Source organism: Oncorhynchus tshawytscha, linkage group LG13 (assembly GCF_018296145.1).
Source record: "Oncorhynchus tshawytscha isolate Ot180627B linkage group LG13, Otsh_v2.0, whole genome shotgun sequence".
In the NCBI taxonomy this organism is placed as follows: domain Eukaryota; kingdom Metazoa; phylum Chordata; class Actinopteri; order Salmoniformes; family Salmonidae; genus Oncorhynchus; species Oncorhynchus tshawytscha.
This window is the reverse complement of record NC_056441.1, coordinates 56460957-56476774: the sequence shown is the minus strand read 5'-3', so window position 1 is coordinate 56476774 and position 15818 is coordinate 56460957. Positions and strand designations below refer to the sequence as shown.

The 15818-nt window shown below is 41.7% G+C and overlaps 1 protein-coding gene across 1 annotated transcript in view; it reads left to right on the top strand.

Moving 5' to 3' along the window:
- Positions 1-6131: 6131 nt before the first annotated feature.
- The window catches only part of LOC112265198 (serine/threonine-protein kinase SIK3 homolog), a 53283-nt gene continuing 43596 nt past the window's right edge, over positions 6132-15818 (top strand). The window contains 1 exon segment of the mRNA XM_042295989.1: positions 6132-6461. Coding sequence (XP_042151923.1) covers positions 6177-6461 — 285 coding nt within the window. The 5' untranslated portion in view covers positions 6132-6176.

Genomic DNA, 15818 nt, shown 5'->3' with positions numbered 1-15818 from the left:
TGCTAAAGGAAAAATGTTATATTCATAAATATAAATTCACTAATAAAAAAAACTCTTCCTTGTTTTCTGTAAGGAGTTTGAGACCATTCTACATTATTCGAATGAGAAAGCTGTAAAAACAGTCAATATGTGTGTCTTTAAAGGCCTTTGCATAATCTGTAGTTTGTTGTACCCCCTAGCATATATGTTGTTCTTGTTTGTTTGTTTGTATATTTCCTGTAGGTATACTGGTGTTTTGTTTAAAAAAAAATTGATAAAAACATAGAATTCAAAGAACCAGAAAGTTTATCATAACACTGTCAAAAATGTCTTGGCATCAAAAATGCGCCCATTTCCAGAATATTATGATTGCCAAATACTGCACAATTTAAACACTCCCCCTCCCAAACATCTGTAAATATTGAACCATAAAGTGTTCCTTCCTGTGTACTTAAGCTAAAATGTTTATTCTATTCTACTGAGGCATTTACTTTATGTTCGAATTCGTATTCTTAACTTAATTTTTTTCTTATTGTCAAATCAAATCAAATCAAATTTTATTTGTCACATACACATGGTTAGCAGATGTTAATGCGAGTGTAGCGAAATGCTTGTGCTTCTAGTTCCGACAATGCAGTAATAACGATCAAGTAATCTAACTAACAATTCCAAAAAAACTACTGTCTTATACACAGTGTAAGGGGATAAAGAATATGTACATAAGGATATATGAATGAGTGATGGTACAGAGCAGCATAGGCAAGATACAGTAGATGATATCGAGTACAGTATATACATATGAGATAAGTATGTAAACCAAGTGGCATAGTTAAAGTGGCTAGTGATACATGTATTACATAAGGATGCAGTCGATGATATAGAGTACAGTATCAACATATGCATATGAGATGAACAATGTAGGGTAAGTAACATTATATAAGGTAGCATTGTTGTTGCATTGTCGAGAAGGAATCTGCAAGTAAGCATTTCGTTGGACGGTGATACCACGTGTATCCTGTAGGCCGACATACGACTTATAAAACTTAAAACTATAGGGATAATTGATATAATACATGATATAATATATAATACATGATATAATATATAATACATGATATATAATACATAATATGATACATAATATATAATGGGAGAGAAAATACATATATTTTATGGATGACCATGCTGCCTTGTTCTGTGGTTGCCATGGCACCGCGAAGGCAGAGCGCTCTGCAAATATTGTAAATATAGGGTGCGTTTGTACATTCAGAGCGTTGTCAGATTGTCTGTTGGTAAATTCAGAGTGTTCTGCCCTCAGCGCGTTTAGAGCGCACACTGGACGCTCTGGCTGAGGAGTAGGGTCGATCCAAGCGTTCTGACCTCACAAAAGCAGTCAAGCACCCAAGCTAACTGGCTAACATTGGCTAGCTTGCTAGCTACTTCAAGACACAATTGAGAGAACAGCTCACTCTGACCCTTTTACTCACCCTAGCAGAGCTGGTTAGTCTGTTTTCATGTTATCCAGCGCATTGGTGACTGTAACTGTGCTGTTGGCAACTATTTAAATACGCTTTTTGCCGACACCGGCCATATATCAACTTGAGTTGAACGTTTGTAAATTCTGCGCTCTGGCACACAGATGAGAGTGCTCTGAAATCGGAGTAGATAGCCAGAGATAATTTACGAACACACCCATAGACAATATAGTAAATATTATGTTTTTAAAGCTTTTTATTTATTTAAAAGAAGCATTTCTATCGATTTTTATTGTGTATTTTATTGCATTTGTATATTTTTATTTAAAAATGTAATCAACATTTTGGGGTTTGATAACTTGTTAATAGATTAACTTAAATAACTGGTGGTGACCAATTGCAGGACTGATTATGGCAAGCAAGTCAGTTTATTTGGCTTGCTATGATTTGAATGATACCGCAACACCAGATCAACAGCATCGGCTTTTTGGCCCCCTGCCCCAGTTCCTAGAGGGAAGTGGACTGTTGTGTGATGGGAAGCAGAAGCTTGCTTCGTAGGGGGCTTTTCTGAAACACTGCTTAGGTGTGGTACTCTTATACTGGTGCTTCTACAGTCTCTGAAGCATCACCAAGGTGGGTGCTACATTTCAGTAGAGGATAAACCAGCCTACCTACGAAGGAGGAGCTGTGAATATCGAAGATGACAAGCTACCCGATGAAGAGCTCTGGCACCTGTCTGTCAGATGTCTCTACCTCCCTGCCTTGCTGTACCATCTATGCTCCCTCCTCTCAAGATACTAACCTTCTGAACTTCCTATCATCTAAAGCTGTGGAAGACTGTCTCCCAAGAACTGCCATATTCCTAAATCTGTTTTATGAAATTGTTTTTTGTTTGTTTATATAACATACATACATCTATTATTATTATTATTGATGAAAACATGACTTAGTGGCGCAGATTACTGTTGGATTTGAAAAGGGCGTTCCCTCGCCCTTTTTTGACTATTCACATCAAAGGCCATAGACCGGTGCACCGCTGCTCAGGTTAATAGAACTCCCTCAATAGGAGCGGTAGAGAATACGTTCAGGGAAATGCGATGATGCGAAAGCGTATGAATGATGCTATTATGATCAGAGATTTGTATACAAATAGAGTATACACCTTCGTTCAAGGTGTACATACCTACATCTCCTGATTGCAAACCATGTAATCTTATTTATAGGTCTTCCTGCTCTCTTGAGAACCTTGATTATCTCGAAATGGAGTCAGTCGGCCGTGGTGAATTCTCTGAAGTTGAGCTAGTCCAGGATGTAGTGCTCCTACCTGCGGCGAGAGATATGGTAGAGTCCTCCAACATTTTGAGAGAAGAGTTTTGAGAGAAGGGGTTCCATCCTCACAGGCAGATGCCCTGGTGTAGGATCGTTTAGTGCCAGGTAGTGGGATGGGGTGGTGGGTTTTTATGAGTTAGATGTTGGTGCAATTTAAATGTTTCCCATTCCCTTATTTTCTGGGTGACCAAATTGTGCATTTCGCACTCCGACCTGCTAAAGGCAGCAATACGCAGCGTCTAGTCTAGAAAGCCACACGAAGAAGAAGAAAGTACATTCAGTCAATCCCAGTGACTGTCTTGTTTACCTCTCCACTAAGCATCCCAGGGGGACTATATAAACTATTATTTAAACCATAATGCAACTCACATTAATTTAATTTAGATTAATAGACATATTCTGTGTCCAGGGTAAATCATTTAACCTAACTCATTTTCACTATCACAGGAACAAGAAAAGTCACAGGTCCTTCATATTATTCCCATAATCTTGGAACTAATCCTGTAATTATTGGAACTCTGTTCATGCGACACATGACTGAAGCCTGTGTACACAGGCCTTTCCTGAAAGAAATTAAGCCTTGCCTGGATGCAGGATGGGTCTTCCACCAGCAGAGGCACTGTTTCCAACTGAACTGCCATGCCATGATCAAATCACAGGCTTAGTAAAGAATTGAAGTAGACTAACAGTGAAATGTTTACATATGGGTCCTTTTCCAAAAATGCAGAATTAAAGATGAACATTAAAAAAATACAAATAAAAAATAGAAATAGTGATACGAGGAATAAATACACAGTGAATAACAAATAGCAATAACAAGTAAAAAATAACATGGCTATATACAGGGAGTATTTTGTATTTTATTAGGATCCCCATGAGCTGTTGCAAAAGCAGCAGTTACTCTTCTATAGCCTGCATATCAATACATACCAACAAACTATCGAGATCAAATAGGGGAGAGGCGTTGTGCAGTTTATCTGTTTTAAAAAAAAAACAGGTTTGTTGTTTATTTGAGCAATATGAGATGGAATGGAGTTCCATGCAATAATGGCTCTATATAATACTGTATGCTTTCTTGAATTTGTTGTGGATTTGGGGACTGTGATAAGAACCCTGGTGGCTTGTCTAGTGGGGTAAGTGTGTGTGTCAGAGCTGTGTGTAAGTTGACTATGCAAACAATTTGGGATTTTCAACACATTAATGTTTCTTATAAAAAGAAGAAGTGATGCAGTCAGTCTCTCCTCAACTCTTAGCCAAGAGAGACTGGCAGCATAGTATTTATATCAGCCCTCTGATTACAGTGAAGAGCAAGATGTGCTGCTCTGTTCTGGGCCAGCTGCAGCTTAACTAGGTCTTTCCTTGCAGCATTCGACCACACGACGGGACAATAATCAAGATAAGACCAAAACTAGAGACTGCAGAACTTGCTTTTTGGAGTGTGGTGTCAAAAAAGCAGAGCATCTATTTACTATGGACAGACCTCTCCCCATCTTTACAACCATTTGAATCTATATGTGTTGACCATGAGTACAATCTAAGGTAATGTCAAGTAATTTATTCTCCTAAACTTGTTCAACAGCCACACCATTCATTACCAGATTCAGCTGAGGTCTAGAACTGGAGTTCCAGTACCGAATTGATGTGCAGGGGTACGAGGTAATCGAGGTAGCTATGTACATAGGTAGGGGTAAAGTGATTAGGCAACAGGATAATAGACATTAGCAGGGTATGTGGTGAGTGTGAAAGTGTGTGTTTGTTTGTGTGTGTGTATGTATGTGTGTGCATGTTATGTGTATGTATGTGTGTGCATGTTATGTGTATGTATGTGTGTGCATGTTATGCGTGTGGGCGTGTGTATGTAGTGTGTGTGTGTGCGCATAGAGTCAGTGCAGGAGAGTTACTGCAGAAAAGTGTACATGTGTGTTTATGTTTATTGACCTGGAGGCGAAACTGAACTATTTCCACTAGATGGGCCAGCTGCAAAGTAAAATTTGGCTATATCGTATAAGTTCATGGTCTTAATTTAAGGTTAGAGTTCGGCATTAGGGTTACCAATGTGGTTAGGGTTAAGGTAAGACATGTTATGACTTTGTCAGCTAGTGATCACTCTGCAGAGCTGCCTCCAGAGCAAGATTCATGATAATAAATGGCATTCTGTGATAAATGGGTCTACTAGAGACTTGACTGATCAGCATCCTATTGACAGCCCGAATAGGACAACATCTGAAAGTAACCCTAACCTTCTTAACCCTTAAACATACCCCTAACCATAAATGATCCAATTCTGAATTTCAACATTGGTTTTCTGGTCAGTCACATCCCCTTAGTTTTTCCAGAAAGAAATAGTTTAATTAATAGGTAATAACAGTGAAGTAGTGCTGTGTATCTTTGGCAATTTCTCATCTGTTATAATTCATCAGAATAAATATGTTTGTATTATTTTCCTTTCGTTCTTTTTCTTCTTCTTTCTCAACTTATATTTGCTGCCTCTATAGTTTAACCATAAAAGTAGGAGGTAGCCTAGATGTCCAATTACCATCAAATTCTTATTCTTCTAATTCTTATTATACAACTATGATTTTGTCTTGTGCAAGGAAACATTGTATAATATTGATAAAGGAAATAGATACATTTAGATTCTGGAAAAGGGAATGGCCCGTGTGTGATCTAACATATAAGGTCCCACAGTTGACAGTGCATGTCAGAGCAAAAATCAGCCACGAGGTCGAAGTGATTGTCCATAGAGCTCTGAGACAGGATTCGGTCTTCAACGAGGTTGAAAGTATATTCAGTATATTGAGTTCGTTCCCGTGTTTATTTTACTCAAGCGGGATTGGACGCCTCGCCATATATTTGACACCCCTGCTGTAGACGATGGATGAGTCATGACATCAAATCAAGTTAAATTGTATTTGTCACATGCGCCGAATACAAAGGTATAACGTTAGACTTTACAGTGAAATGTTTGTTTACGAGCCCTTCCCAAAAATGCAGAGTTATAGGCCTCCAGGTGTAAACGAACAGAACATCATAAGTGTATTGAGTGTTATTTTGCAGACAATAAAGTATTTTCAGTGTCCATTAGAATGAGTTGAAGTCGAGAGGTTGAATCCATCCAACCATGTGATGTTACACTCGACAGACGTGTGAAACTGCACCGCTGTCTTCCCGGTTATAAACACACACAGACTTGTACTAGTGCATAATGCGCAGTTCTGTCGCCAAGACAACCGTTTCTGTGGATGAAGTCATTGTTACGCTGATAGTTGCTATAGTTACAACCTAGAGAGGGCGCTGCGGAGGGGCTATGTACGTAATATGACGCAGGGTGGGGGCGTGCTCGCGATGCGCGCTGCGCAAGGCTGGTTGTTGTTCCCGCAGAGAGGCGAGAAGATGGCGGCCGTGTCAAGCGGAGGTGCAGCTGGGTCCGCTGCGGCCGGGATTACGCACTCTACCCGACCGGCCCACGCAGGCATGGGCACCCAGAACCGAGCACAGCCATCCTCTGGGATCAGCCACTCCAATCGACCTGCCGCGGGGTGCATCACCAACCCCGGCCACCCCTCGTCCGGCAGGCCCCCCCTAGCCCGAGTGGGCTACTACGAAATCGAGCGGACCATCGGCAAGGGAAATTTCGCCGTTGTTAAATTAGCAACACACATCATCACCAAAGCAAAGGTAGGATGATTAATACAAGGCTTTTGAAGGAGATCAATTCCAGGTTGATAACGATTTGTACGAATTTGACTGTTATTGCTGTCACTCTCATCCAGGCTGAAGATTGGGCCTTCGGGCTGAGAGCGAGTAACGTTATAACGGCTAGACCGCTTTTGGTCGCAGTGCGGGGGTGTAAACATGGGGCATCATAAGCAATCATTCGCCTTGTAGTTTTTCACATGATAGAACCAGTTCTAATGTAACAAGGGCAGCGGTGGTGACTTGTCTACAGAGATGAGGGTACCGCTGGGATGAAAGAGAGTAGAGGGGCGCTTCGAGCGTGGACTGCGTTCGTTAACTAACCAGCTATTTTTGGCATTATGTATTAGCTAGGTAGAATCACAAGTATCATGTCATCAGTAGTTTACACGTATCATTTGCAAGCAACTAGATATATATATTTGGGATATTTTGAAGTGAATGCGCCTTTGGCAAGTTAGTTAAGTTGGCTTGGTAGTTAACTAAAATAACAAACCTGCTTGACAGGCAGTAAACATATTACTGGCTGGCCATATCTCAGCCCTAAAAATTTGTTCACTTACAACGTATTTTCTCACTGAAAAAGCTCATGTTTTTAATTTTCTCATGGTGTATTTATTTGATTTAGTGGTATATTCAGGGGCTGGTATTTTAGTTTTAGCCTGGTTATGTGGCATCTCCATTTGAGTATAGGCAGAGGCTATGGGAAAATTTGCAGCCTCCGATATGTCATAGCTTATTGATATCCCTTTGAGTGTGCTTATGCTGTTGCATAGTGTGGGCGTCTGTAGGCAGATGCATTGCTGGTGGATAGTCACTGTTCGCTTGACACTTGTTTTTCAATATTGAAACAAAAAAACAATCATAGTAGTCGCAACTTTTACCTACATATAATTTCTCATCCTTATAGTTGAGAGACCTTAGCATGAACAGTAAGCTACTTTTTTAAAATCCACATTTTGCCTTCACACAAATTACCATTCCATTTTATTTTCCCAGGTATCTTATTGAGAAGTGGTTGCATCCCCCGCACCTCTCTGATTCAGAGGGGTTTGGGTTAAATGCGGAAGACACCTTTCAGTTGAATGCATTCAGTTGTACAACTGACTAGGTATCCCCCTTTCCCTTTCAATGTTTTTCTCTCAATAACGACTTGGGTGGCCAAGGAGTAGAGCGGGCCAATTGATAGCCTACCCACTCTGGCCATACTTTTAAGCCTGTGCCAGTGCCACTAAGCTGACATATCTCCTAGTAATAAGACTGGATCTGCAACACGCTCATGGAATCGAACTGAGGCCAGTCATCAGAGAGGGATAAACAGAAGGCTACCTGTAAGGACATCACGATTGTAATGTGTGTGTAGAAGACCGAGAACATGTGACTACTTCCATGTGTGTTGTGTGAAGGAGGCTGACTATTCTGATAGATTAGCTCACATGGTGACATGGGACATATTCAAAAACACATTAGGCTGTGGCCTAAGCAGCTTAGGCTAAGCCACAGAACTTGTGAAAATGTATTTATAGGGAACCACATATTAGTGCTTCAAAGTTACTTAACGATTCATTGATAAAACACTAACCACTAAAAACTACAATCTCTCCATTATTAGGCCACGTATTTTGTTGAGTGATTCTTTTGCAAAGGGGGACTCTACACAGGCCCTGATATTTTGCATTCTACTGGATTGGTAGAATGGATTGCATTAGTGCAATTTGAAAATGACCCTTTCTAGGCAGAGGTCATTGTGAGAATTTACATTTGATTTCTCTCATTTAATTAATGTATAATTAAATAGGCCATGCTGAATCACAGGGGCAGGTCAACACATGACTGGGCATTTGGCTAGCTGGCTGTTGCTAGCTAGTTTTTCCTGGTTGATGAACATTGGGTTGTTATTTTCCCTGACATGCATATGGTCCTCTCTTTAGCCGGTTCTTTGTAGAATTTTGACCCGGAGTTGTACAAAATTCGGTGTTACTCTACTCCAACGATTAAGTGAAACCAACTAAAAACAAACTAGGTTTTCCTTAACTAATCTCTCGTCGTTTGTCTTTCAAGCACCCACATGGGTTTGTATTTTCCCCATATCCAATAAGGAGGGGACTTGCAGCTTGTGGAGTGTCTCAAATAGAACCAAGTTCTATTTTAGCGCTTGGCCACGCAGACGCTCATTCACGAGCGTGAATGGTGGGGGTGAAATGATTGAATAACCTGTATGTGGACATTTATTTCGTGGCCAGTGTGGTTTCTGTGTAAGTAGCTGCTCCAAGTATGATTGTTTTGGATTTGGCATTAAATGTACCACCACCCAAAACCTTATTTTTTTCCTTTTTTTTTTTTACCCCTCCAATTGCATCTTATGAACCATGACATGCTTCAGGTTCACCTGGTGTATATGTACAATTTAAATGGGACTAGATAATGTTTTTCTTTTTTTAAAGATGCTCAAACATATGAAACCAGTGCCTTGGTGCTGCCGTCTCACCAACTCAAGATTATAAACACTGATATTTCTGGTCGTGTTTATGAAATTCAAAGTCCCAAAAAGGGCACATTATGCAACCGAAGAGCTACTGATGTCCCGATTTAAGAGAAATTGCATGATAATGGAATAATAAACAAACAAAGTTGCCTCTTCTAGCTACATCAACAACATTTCTTCTGAATTCAAACAGTAGCCGATCTATTCATTTTGCTCACATGTATTGACATGACACCCTCCCTAGCAGTCAGTTAGCCGACGTAGAAGTGAGCAAATTCAGTATATTTGGACAGATCTTCGCACTGCACACCTTTTCCACCAGCATTAGTCATGCCTAATCACTGGTGTGAAAGACAGGAGCTATAGCTCAATGCTTCGGTCCGCAAAGCCAGTTAGGGAGAAGGGGTTTGTGGAGCCGTGGTGTTAGACTGAGCCAAGCGTCACAGCTATGGAAGAGGGACTGTCTTAGTCGTTAGGGCAGACCTGACAGGCTCGGTTCTAGGGTCAACAACAACAACACACACCTGAATAAAAAAAGTGTTTCTAAACCTAAATGTGTCTACCAGCTGACTAGCTCCCTCCTCATCAGAAGACGGGGCACCTCCTCTTGGCTCCACTACAGTCAGACAGGTATGGCTAAAGAAGGCAGCCGGCGTGCTCTGGCTTGTCTGCGGTGCATCACACCGTCTCCTCATGTTACACTGCATCTATCCAGACTACTTCTCCCCCTATCGCCGCCGCCTTAGCTTAGATTTGCATCGAGGAGGAGGAGGAGGAGCAGCAGCAGCCACGATGGCCAGGCAATGTTAGATAACGGGCCTAATGCACGTGTCATGCGGTGATTTCATTTGCATTAATAATTTGACAATTGTGGTGTTGCTGCTTGACCTACCTTCATGTCCCATAGTTATTGGGTTATGCACAGAGAGAATCTGATTCTGTACGCCCATCTTCTCATGTTCTTGTTGGTGCGTTCAGTACTAGCCCTAGTGGAATCTGTCCTAGGTCTAACTCACGTCATTTAAAAAAAAATCAAAACCAGTCGTTTTTGACAGGCAATTAAATTCTACTTACAGTGCATTCGGAAAGTATTCAGACCCCTTGACTTTTTCTACATTTTGTTGCCTTACAGCCTTATTATAAAATGGATTAAAAAAATATAAATGTCCTCATCAATCTACAAACAATACCCCATAATGACAAAGAAAAAACTGGTTTTTAGAAATTTGCCATATCTATTAAAAATAAAAAAACAAAGTATAATTATTCAGACCCTTTGCTATGAGACTCGGAATTGAGTTCATGTGCATCCTGCTTCTGTTGATCATCCTTGATGTTTCTACAACTTGATACCTGTGGTAAATTCAATTGATTGGACATGATTTGGAAAGGCACACAACTGATGATATAACGTCAGACAGTTGACAGTGGATGTCAGAGCAAATACCAAGCCATGAGGTTGAAGGAATTGTCCGTAGAGCTCCGAGACAAGATTGTATTGAGGCACAGATCTGGGGAAGGGTACCAAAAACTGTCTGCCCCAAGAACACAGTGGCCTCCTTCATTCTTAAATGGTTGAAGTTTGGAACCACCAAGACTCTTCCTAAAGCTGGCTGCCCGGCCAAACGGAGCAATTGGGGGAGAAGGTCACTCTGACATCTCTGCAGCACTCTACCAATCGCACCTTTATCGTAGAGTGGCCAGACGGAAGCCACTCTTCAGTAAAAGGCACATGACAGCCCGCTTGGAGTTTGCCAAAAGGCACCTAAAGACTCAGACCTTGAGAAGCATTTTTCAGTGGCAGGGACTGGGAGACTAGCTGACTGGGGCAAAGGTTCACCTTCCAACAGGACAACGACGCTAACACACAGCCAAGACAACATTTAGGCTTCGGGACAAGTCTCTGAATGTCCTTGTCCTTGATCTAGCAACCTTTAGGGTTACTGGCCCAATGCTCTAACCACTAGGCTTCCTGCCGCCCCATGCTTTTAGCGTCATACCCTAGAAGACTTGGCTGTAATCGCTGCCATTGCTGCTTCAACAAATTACTGAGTTAAAGGATCTGAATACTTATGTGATATTTCATTTTTTTATACACACCAGTTTTTGCTTTGTCGTAATGGATTTTATGTCATAATTATTTTAGAATAAGGCGGTAACGTAACAAAGTTGAAAAATTCTAGGGGTCTGAATACTTTAGTGTATCTATGATGTCATATCTGTTTAGGCTGTTTGGTAGTAGCTTAGCTAGATTATGGTGACAAAACATACTCACTCATATACAGTAGACCAGCCATACTCAACTGCGGTCCAGACCCAGAACTGGGTTAATATGGACCATGGCTCCAGAGTACAACTAGGTCAGCTTTCGACTCCTGGTATCATATAAACACACATAAGACATGGATTTTTTTTTTTGAATTGCAGGAAATGAGCTTGAAACAGAAAACATCTCTGGCCCATGCAAAATGTTTAGAATTGTGGGAAATTAGCTTTAAAACTGCAACATTTTCTCTCCGCCAACAACCGAGCTGTGAACAGTTTGGGGTCACGTGTTACGAGGTGGGGGTTTGTTAGTATGCCGATAATTGACGATATCCATCCGAGCCTTTGCCACCTAGGTCTGATACCATTGTCCAAACTCACCCCCTTTTACCACCGAAAGGTTCCTCAGTAAGCATCCCCATAATGGAAACTTTCACCTACATTCAGGTCTTACTGACTGTATGGTTTGGGTCCATGCCTTACAACACTGTATCATCAGCTATATTTAGCCCCTTGACAAATAGCCCCACGGCATCGCCTTCCTGCGTGTGCCAGTCTGGCCAGTCCCCCTCGACAGTCAGTTGGCAACATTGACGACATGATGCGTCTTTCACAGAGACTTACACATTGGAGTCACTTAACTTTAGTGAGTTATCAACGACAGGTGCCCCGGGAATGGTAATTCCATTGGAATCTTGTTGGTATCCATAGAGACATTGGCCATGTGTTGGTGAGAGATGGAGGACTACGGAGACTTGACCCCCTCCATGTATGGAGCTCAGCTGCTGCAAGGGGACCCCAGTCATTGGTTGATATCAAGATCTAATGCAAACTCTTGCCTACAGAAAAACTGTCAGATGGACTAAACCACCCACATAACCGTGGACATTAAAGCAATAAGGCACTAGAGACTGTGGTATTGTGAATAGGCTATATCATGATGATACAGACGACTGGATCACAAACTCAGCCAATCAGCATCCAGGACTGGAACGACCCATTTTTATCATACAGATTATCCTCTGTGTTGTATCTGTTGGTGTTTTATGCCTCTTTGCTCATCCCGGTTTTGTTTGTTTGCTTTGGTTTTTTAGAAAGACTGCGTCTTCTTGATTTTGTCCATTTAGGGTATTGGCTGCCTCATTGATGAATGAGACCTATTCACAGTTAAAATAGCACATGCACTCCTGATCCGCACGTACATGAATAGGCCCATAATTTTGTGCACACACTCGCTCTACAGTACAGACACATACAGGAACATCTGAATGTAGACTTATGACTTAGCTGAGTCACCCACATGCGTGACACACACACACACAGAACATTGTCTTTCGCTCTCCCTGGGGGAGTGTGTAATGCCTGTGGCTCCGCTGTGTGGTTGAAGGGCAGGGAGACCGTTTTGTTGTTAGCTGGGTGGCAGGTAGCCTAGTGGTTAGAGCAACCGAAAGGTTGCTGGATTGAATCCCTGAGCTGATAAGATAAAAATCTGCCGTTCTGCCCCTGAACAAGGCAGTTAACCCACTGTTCCTAGACTGCCATTGTAAATAAGAATTTGGTCTCAACTGACTTGCCTAGTTAAATAAAGGTTAAAAAATGACTAATAATATGACGATACCACACTGCCCCCCCCAGGTCAAAGTCTGAGTCTCTTATTGCTGGTAACCTTGCAGCGTTGAACTTTCACCCTGTGTGGTGACCGTCTCCAGATGATGAGAACGTTGAGCAGCAGGGGTGAGGACCTCCCAAATGCAGCGGTGCGTAGTGTCGCCGCTGAAAGGAACACGCAAAGAAAACCAACAACATGGCTTGAATAAAAAAAGATGCAGACTTATTTGTGTGATCATGTGACGCTCACTGCACACGTTAACCTCCACATAAGGGAGCTTGATTGGAGTAGAAGGTCAACCCTCTACAACAGGGAACCCAGCGGGCTAAGCTGATAGAGATGACGTTGTGATGATGATGATGATGATGATGTCATTTCGACCATCTTTAACTGGTGGAAATGTGAATGGTTTTGATCTCAGTGTTGGCAAGTGCCCCCCGCCTCCCCATACTAGAACAATGTCACACTGATCATCTCTTGCTCACGCACAGCAGAATACAGCCACGTGCATGCTTCACGGTCACTCACATGCACATGCTTGTTAGCACTCTGTGCACCCAAACCAACCCTATCCACAATCCCACTCATGCTGACTCATACTGACTGTTATATGTTTAGATGCACTTTGTGTGTGTGTGTGTGTGTGGGGGGGGCTATGTTTCTATGTAAGAGTATGTTTGAGTGTGTCTTGGGAGGGGGGGGTTCTTGGTCTAGTCTCCTCTCAGATGAGGACACAGCCCTGGTCTCTGTTGGTTAGCATTGCTCCTGAGCCAAGTGGCTTTGGGCCTGACTGACTAAGGCAGTAAAGATTCAACTTTGACTATCCTCATTGCAGATGGCTGAGATGGTGTCTTTATGGCTGTGTCTTTTTTTGAAAGGCTCTCACCTGTTAGACTACTTACTGGTATCCCACGTGATATTGTTAGAGGTTAGGCTAAATCCACACATGACACCATCACCAATGTGTTTCATTTGGTTTGTGTTAAACTCCTTGTTTTGTTCTTAACTTTTATTAGACTCTTTGAGCCACCATTTTTATTCCATCTTCGATCTCCAGATTGCATTTTTTTAATTCCATATTTGCCTCTCTGAGCTCTCCGCAGTCATACGCTGTTCTGTAAAACATAAAAGGAATTTAATGACGGCAAAGTCGTCATACCAAACTTGAAAAGTCCTCTTGTCCGCATTCCTTTTGATGTAATTGTCAGCAGCACAGTCGTGTCGTTTAGAGTGCCTTGCCCCAAATAATGTCAGTTTACTGGTCTGCTTGTGTTGGAGGCCTATCTATCTCTCCTGTTCATGTTGTAGGCCACTTGTCTGTTCCTGGTTGCTAAGTATCAGCAGTGGCGCGGTGCTATGGTTAGGTCAACAGTCGTGTGATCGCAGGGGGCTATATGACACTTCAGCTTAACTGACTCTGTATCCATGTCTTTCAATGGAAAATTCCAAGGTAATGCAGGCCAGGCACGTCACCCCTCCAAGTAGATTACTGTAACTATAACTGTACATTATAAAACCAGCCAATAGTTCCAACTACAACTGGCCATTTGAATTGTGTGTGTGAGGAAATGACTTGTGCTAGTCATTCGGATAGCTTGTCCAAACTCTTCTGTGTGCTCAGCTTATCAGGCCAAATTGATGTTGTATCAAACATGATGCTGGCACCAGCTTTTATAGGCCAGCATAGCTCTCTCTTCCAGTTTTGATTTCGCACCCGATTTCCTTATTTTCAGTCCATTTGCATGGAGAGGGACTTGATGTTCCCAAAGAATATGGGTTTGTGGCGTGAGACCGGGAGTGTGAACTCACAAGGCCTCATGACCTTCCTCCCTCATTTGGGCCTTTCTGTTTTTACTGTATAATACGTAGTGTGTGTTTTTCAAGTGTCTCCCTGTTCCAGATGTTGGCCATCGTACCCACGATGCGGGGGGGAGTTTACATCAACACAGCTGGATGACTGCCAGAGCAATAATAGCCCAATGAAGCTTAAAATACCACGGAGATGGACATGCACACAGGCCTAGTGAGGAAGATGGACCCACCGCACACACACACACACACACACAGGGTTCAATGCTAGAACACCATGTGCCTGGCTCTTCCTTTTCCTGTCCGCTAGCCGGAAATGGGCCGCAGCTTGCTTTCATATGGTACCATTCTATTATCTCGGCCAAGAACAGAGAGGGGGAAGAGTAGCTTCAGAAATAACTAGTATTCCCAGAATGCGAAGCCAGCTCACAAGAAGGTTTAGGCTTGTGTAAGAGCAGGTTATCGTCTCATTCTAAACCGATCACCCCATTGCACTCATTACACTCATTTATTCATTAGCCTAAAACCTGACGTCGAGCTGACACGTCACAGTTATTGGTAAAAGAAAGCACCGCCAGAATTGGTTAGATCAGCATGGTGTCAAACTCAATTCCTGGAAAGTCGTGCGTTTGCGAGTTTTCGCACCTCCCTTGTACTTGATTAATCAATTAAGGTAATTGATTAGTTAGGAACCCCTCACCTGGTTGTCTAGACCTTAATTAGACACAAAAGGAAATAACAAAAACAAGCAAACACAGAGCCTTCAGAAAGTATTCACACCCCTTGACTTATTCCACATTTTGTTGTGTTACAGCCTGAATTCAAAATGGATTAAAAAAAACTATTCTCAGCCATCTACTCATAATAGCCTATAATGGCAAAGTGAAAACATGTTTTTAGAATTTCTTGCTAATTTCTTCAAAATTAATTTACATAAGTATTCACACTAGAGGTCGACCGATTTTATGATTTTTCAACTCCGATACCGATTATTGGAGGACCAAAAAAAGCCGATAACGATTAATCGGGCGTAATATATATATATATATATATTTTATCCATTTATATATATATATATTTATCCATTTATATATATATATTTATCCATTTATAATGACAATTACAACAATACTAAATGAACAATGAACACTTTTATTTTAATATAACACGT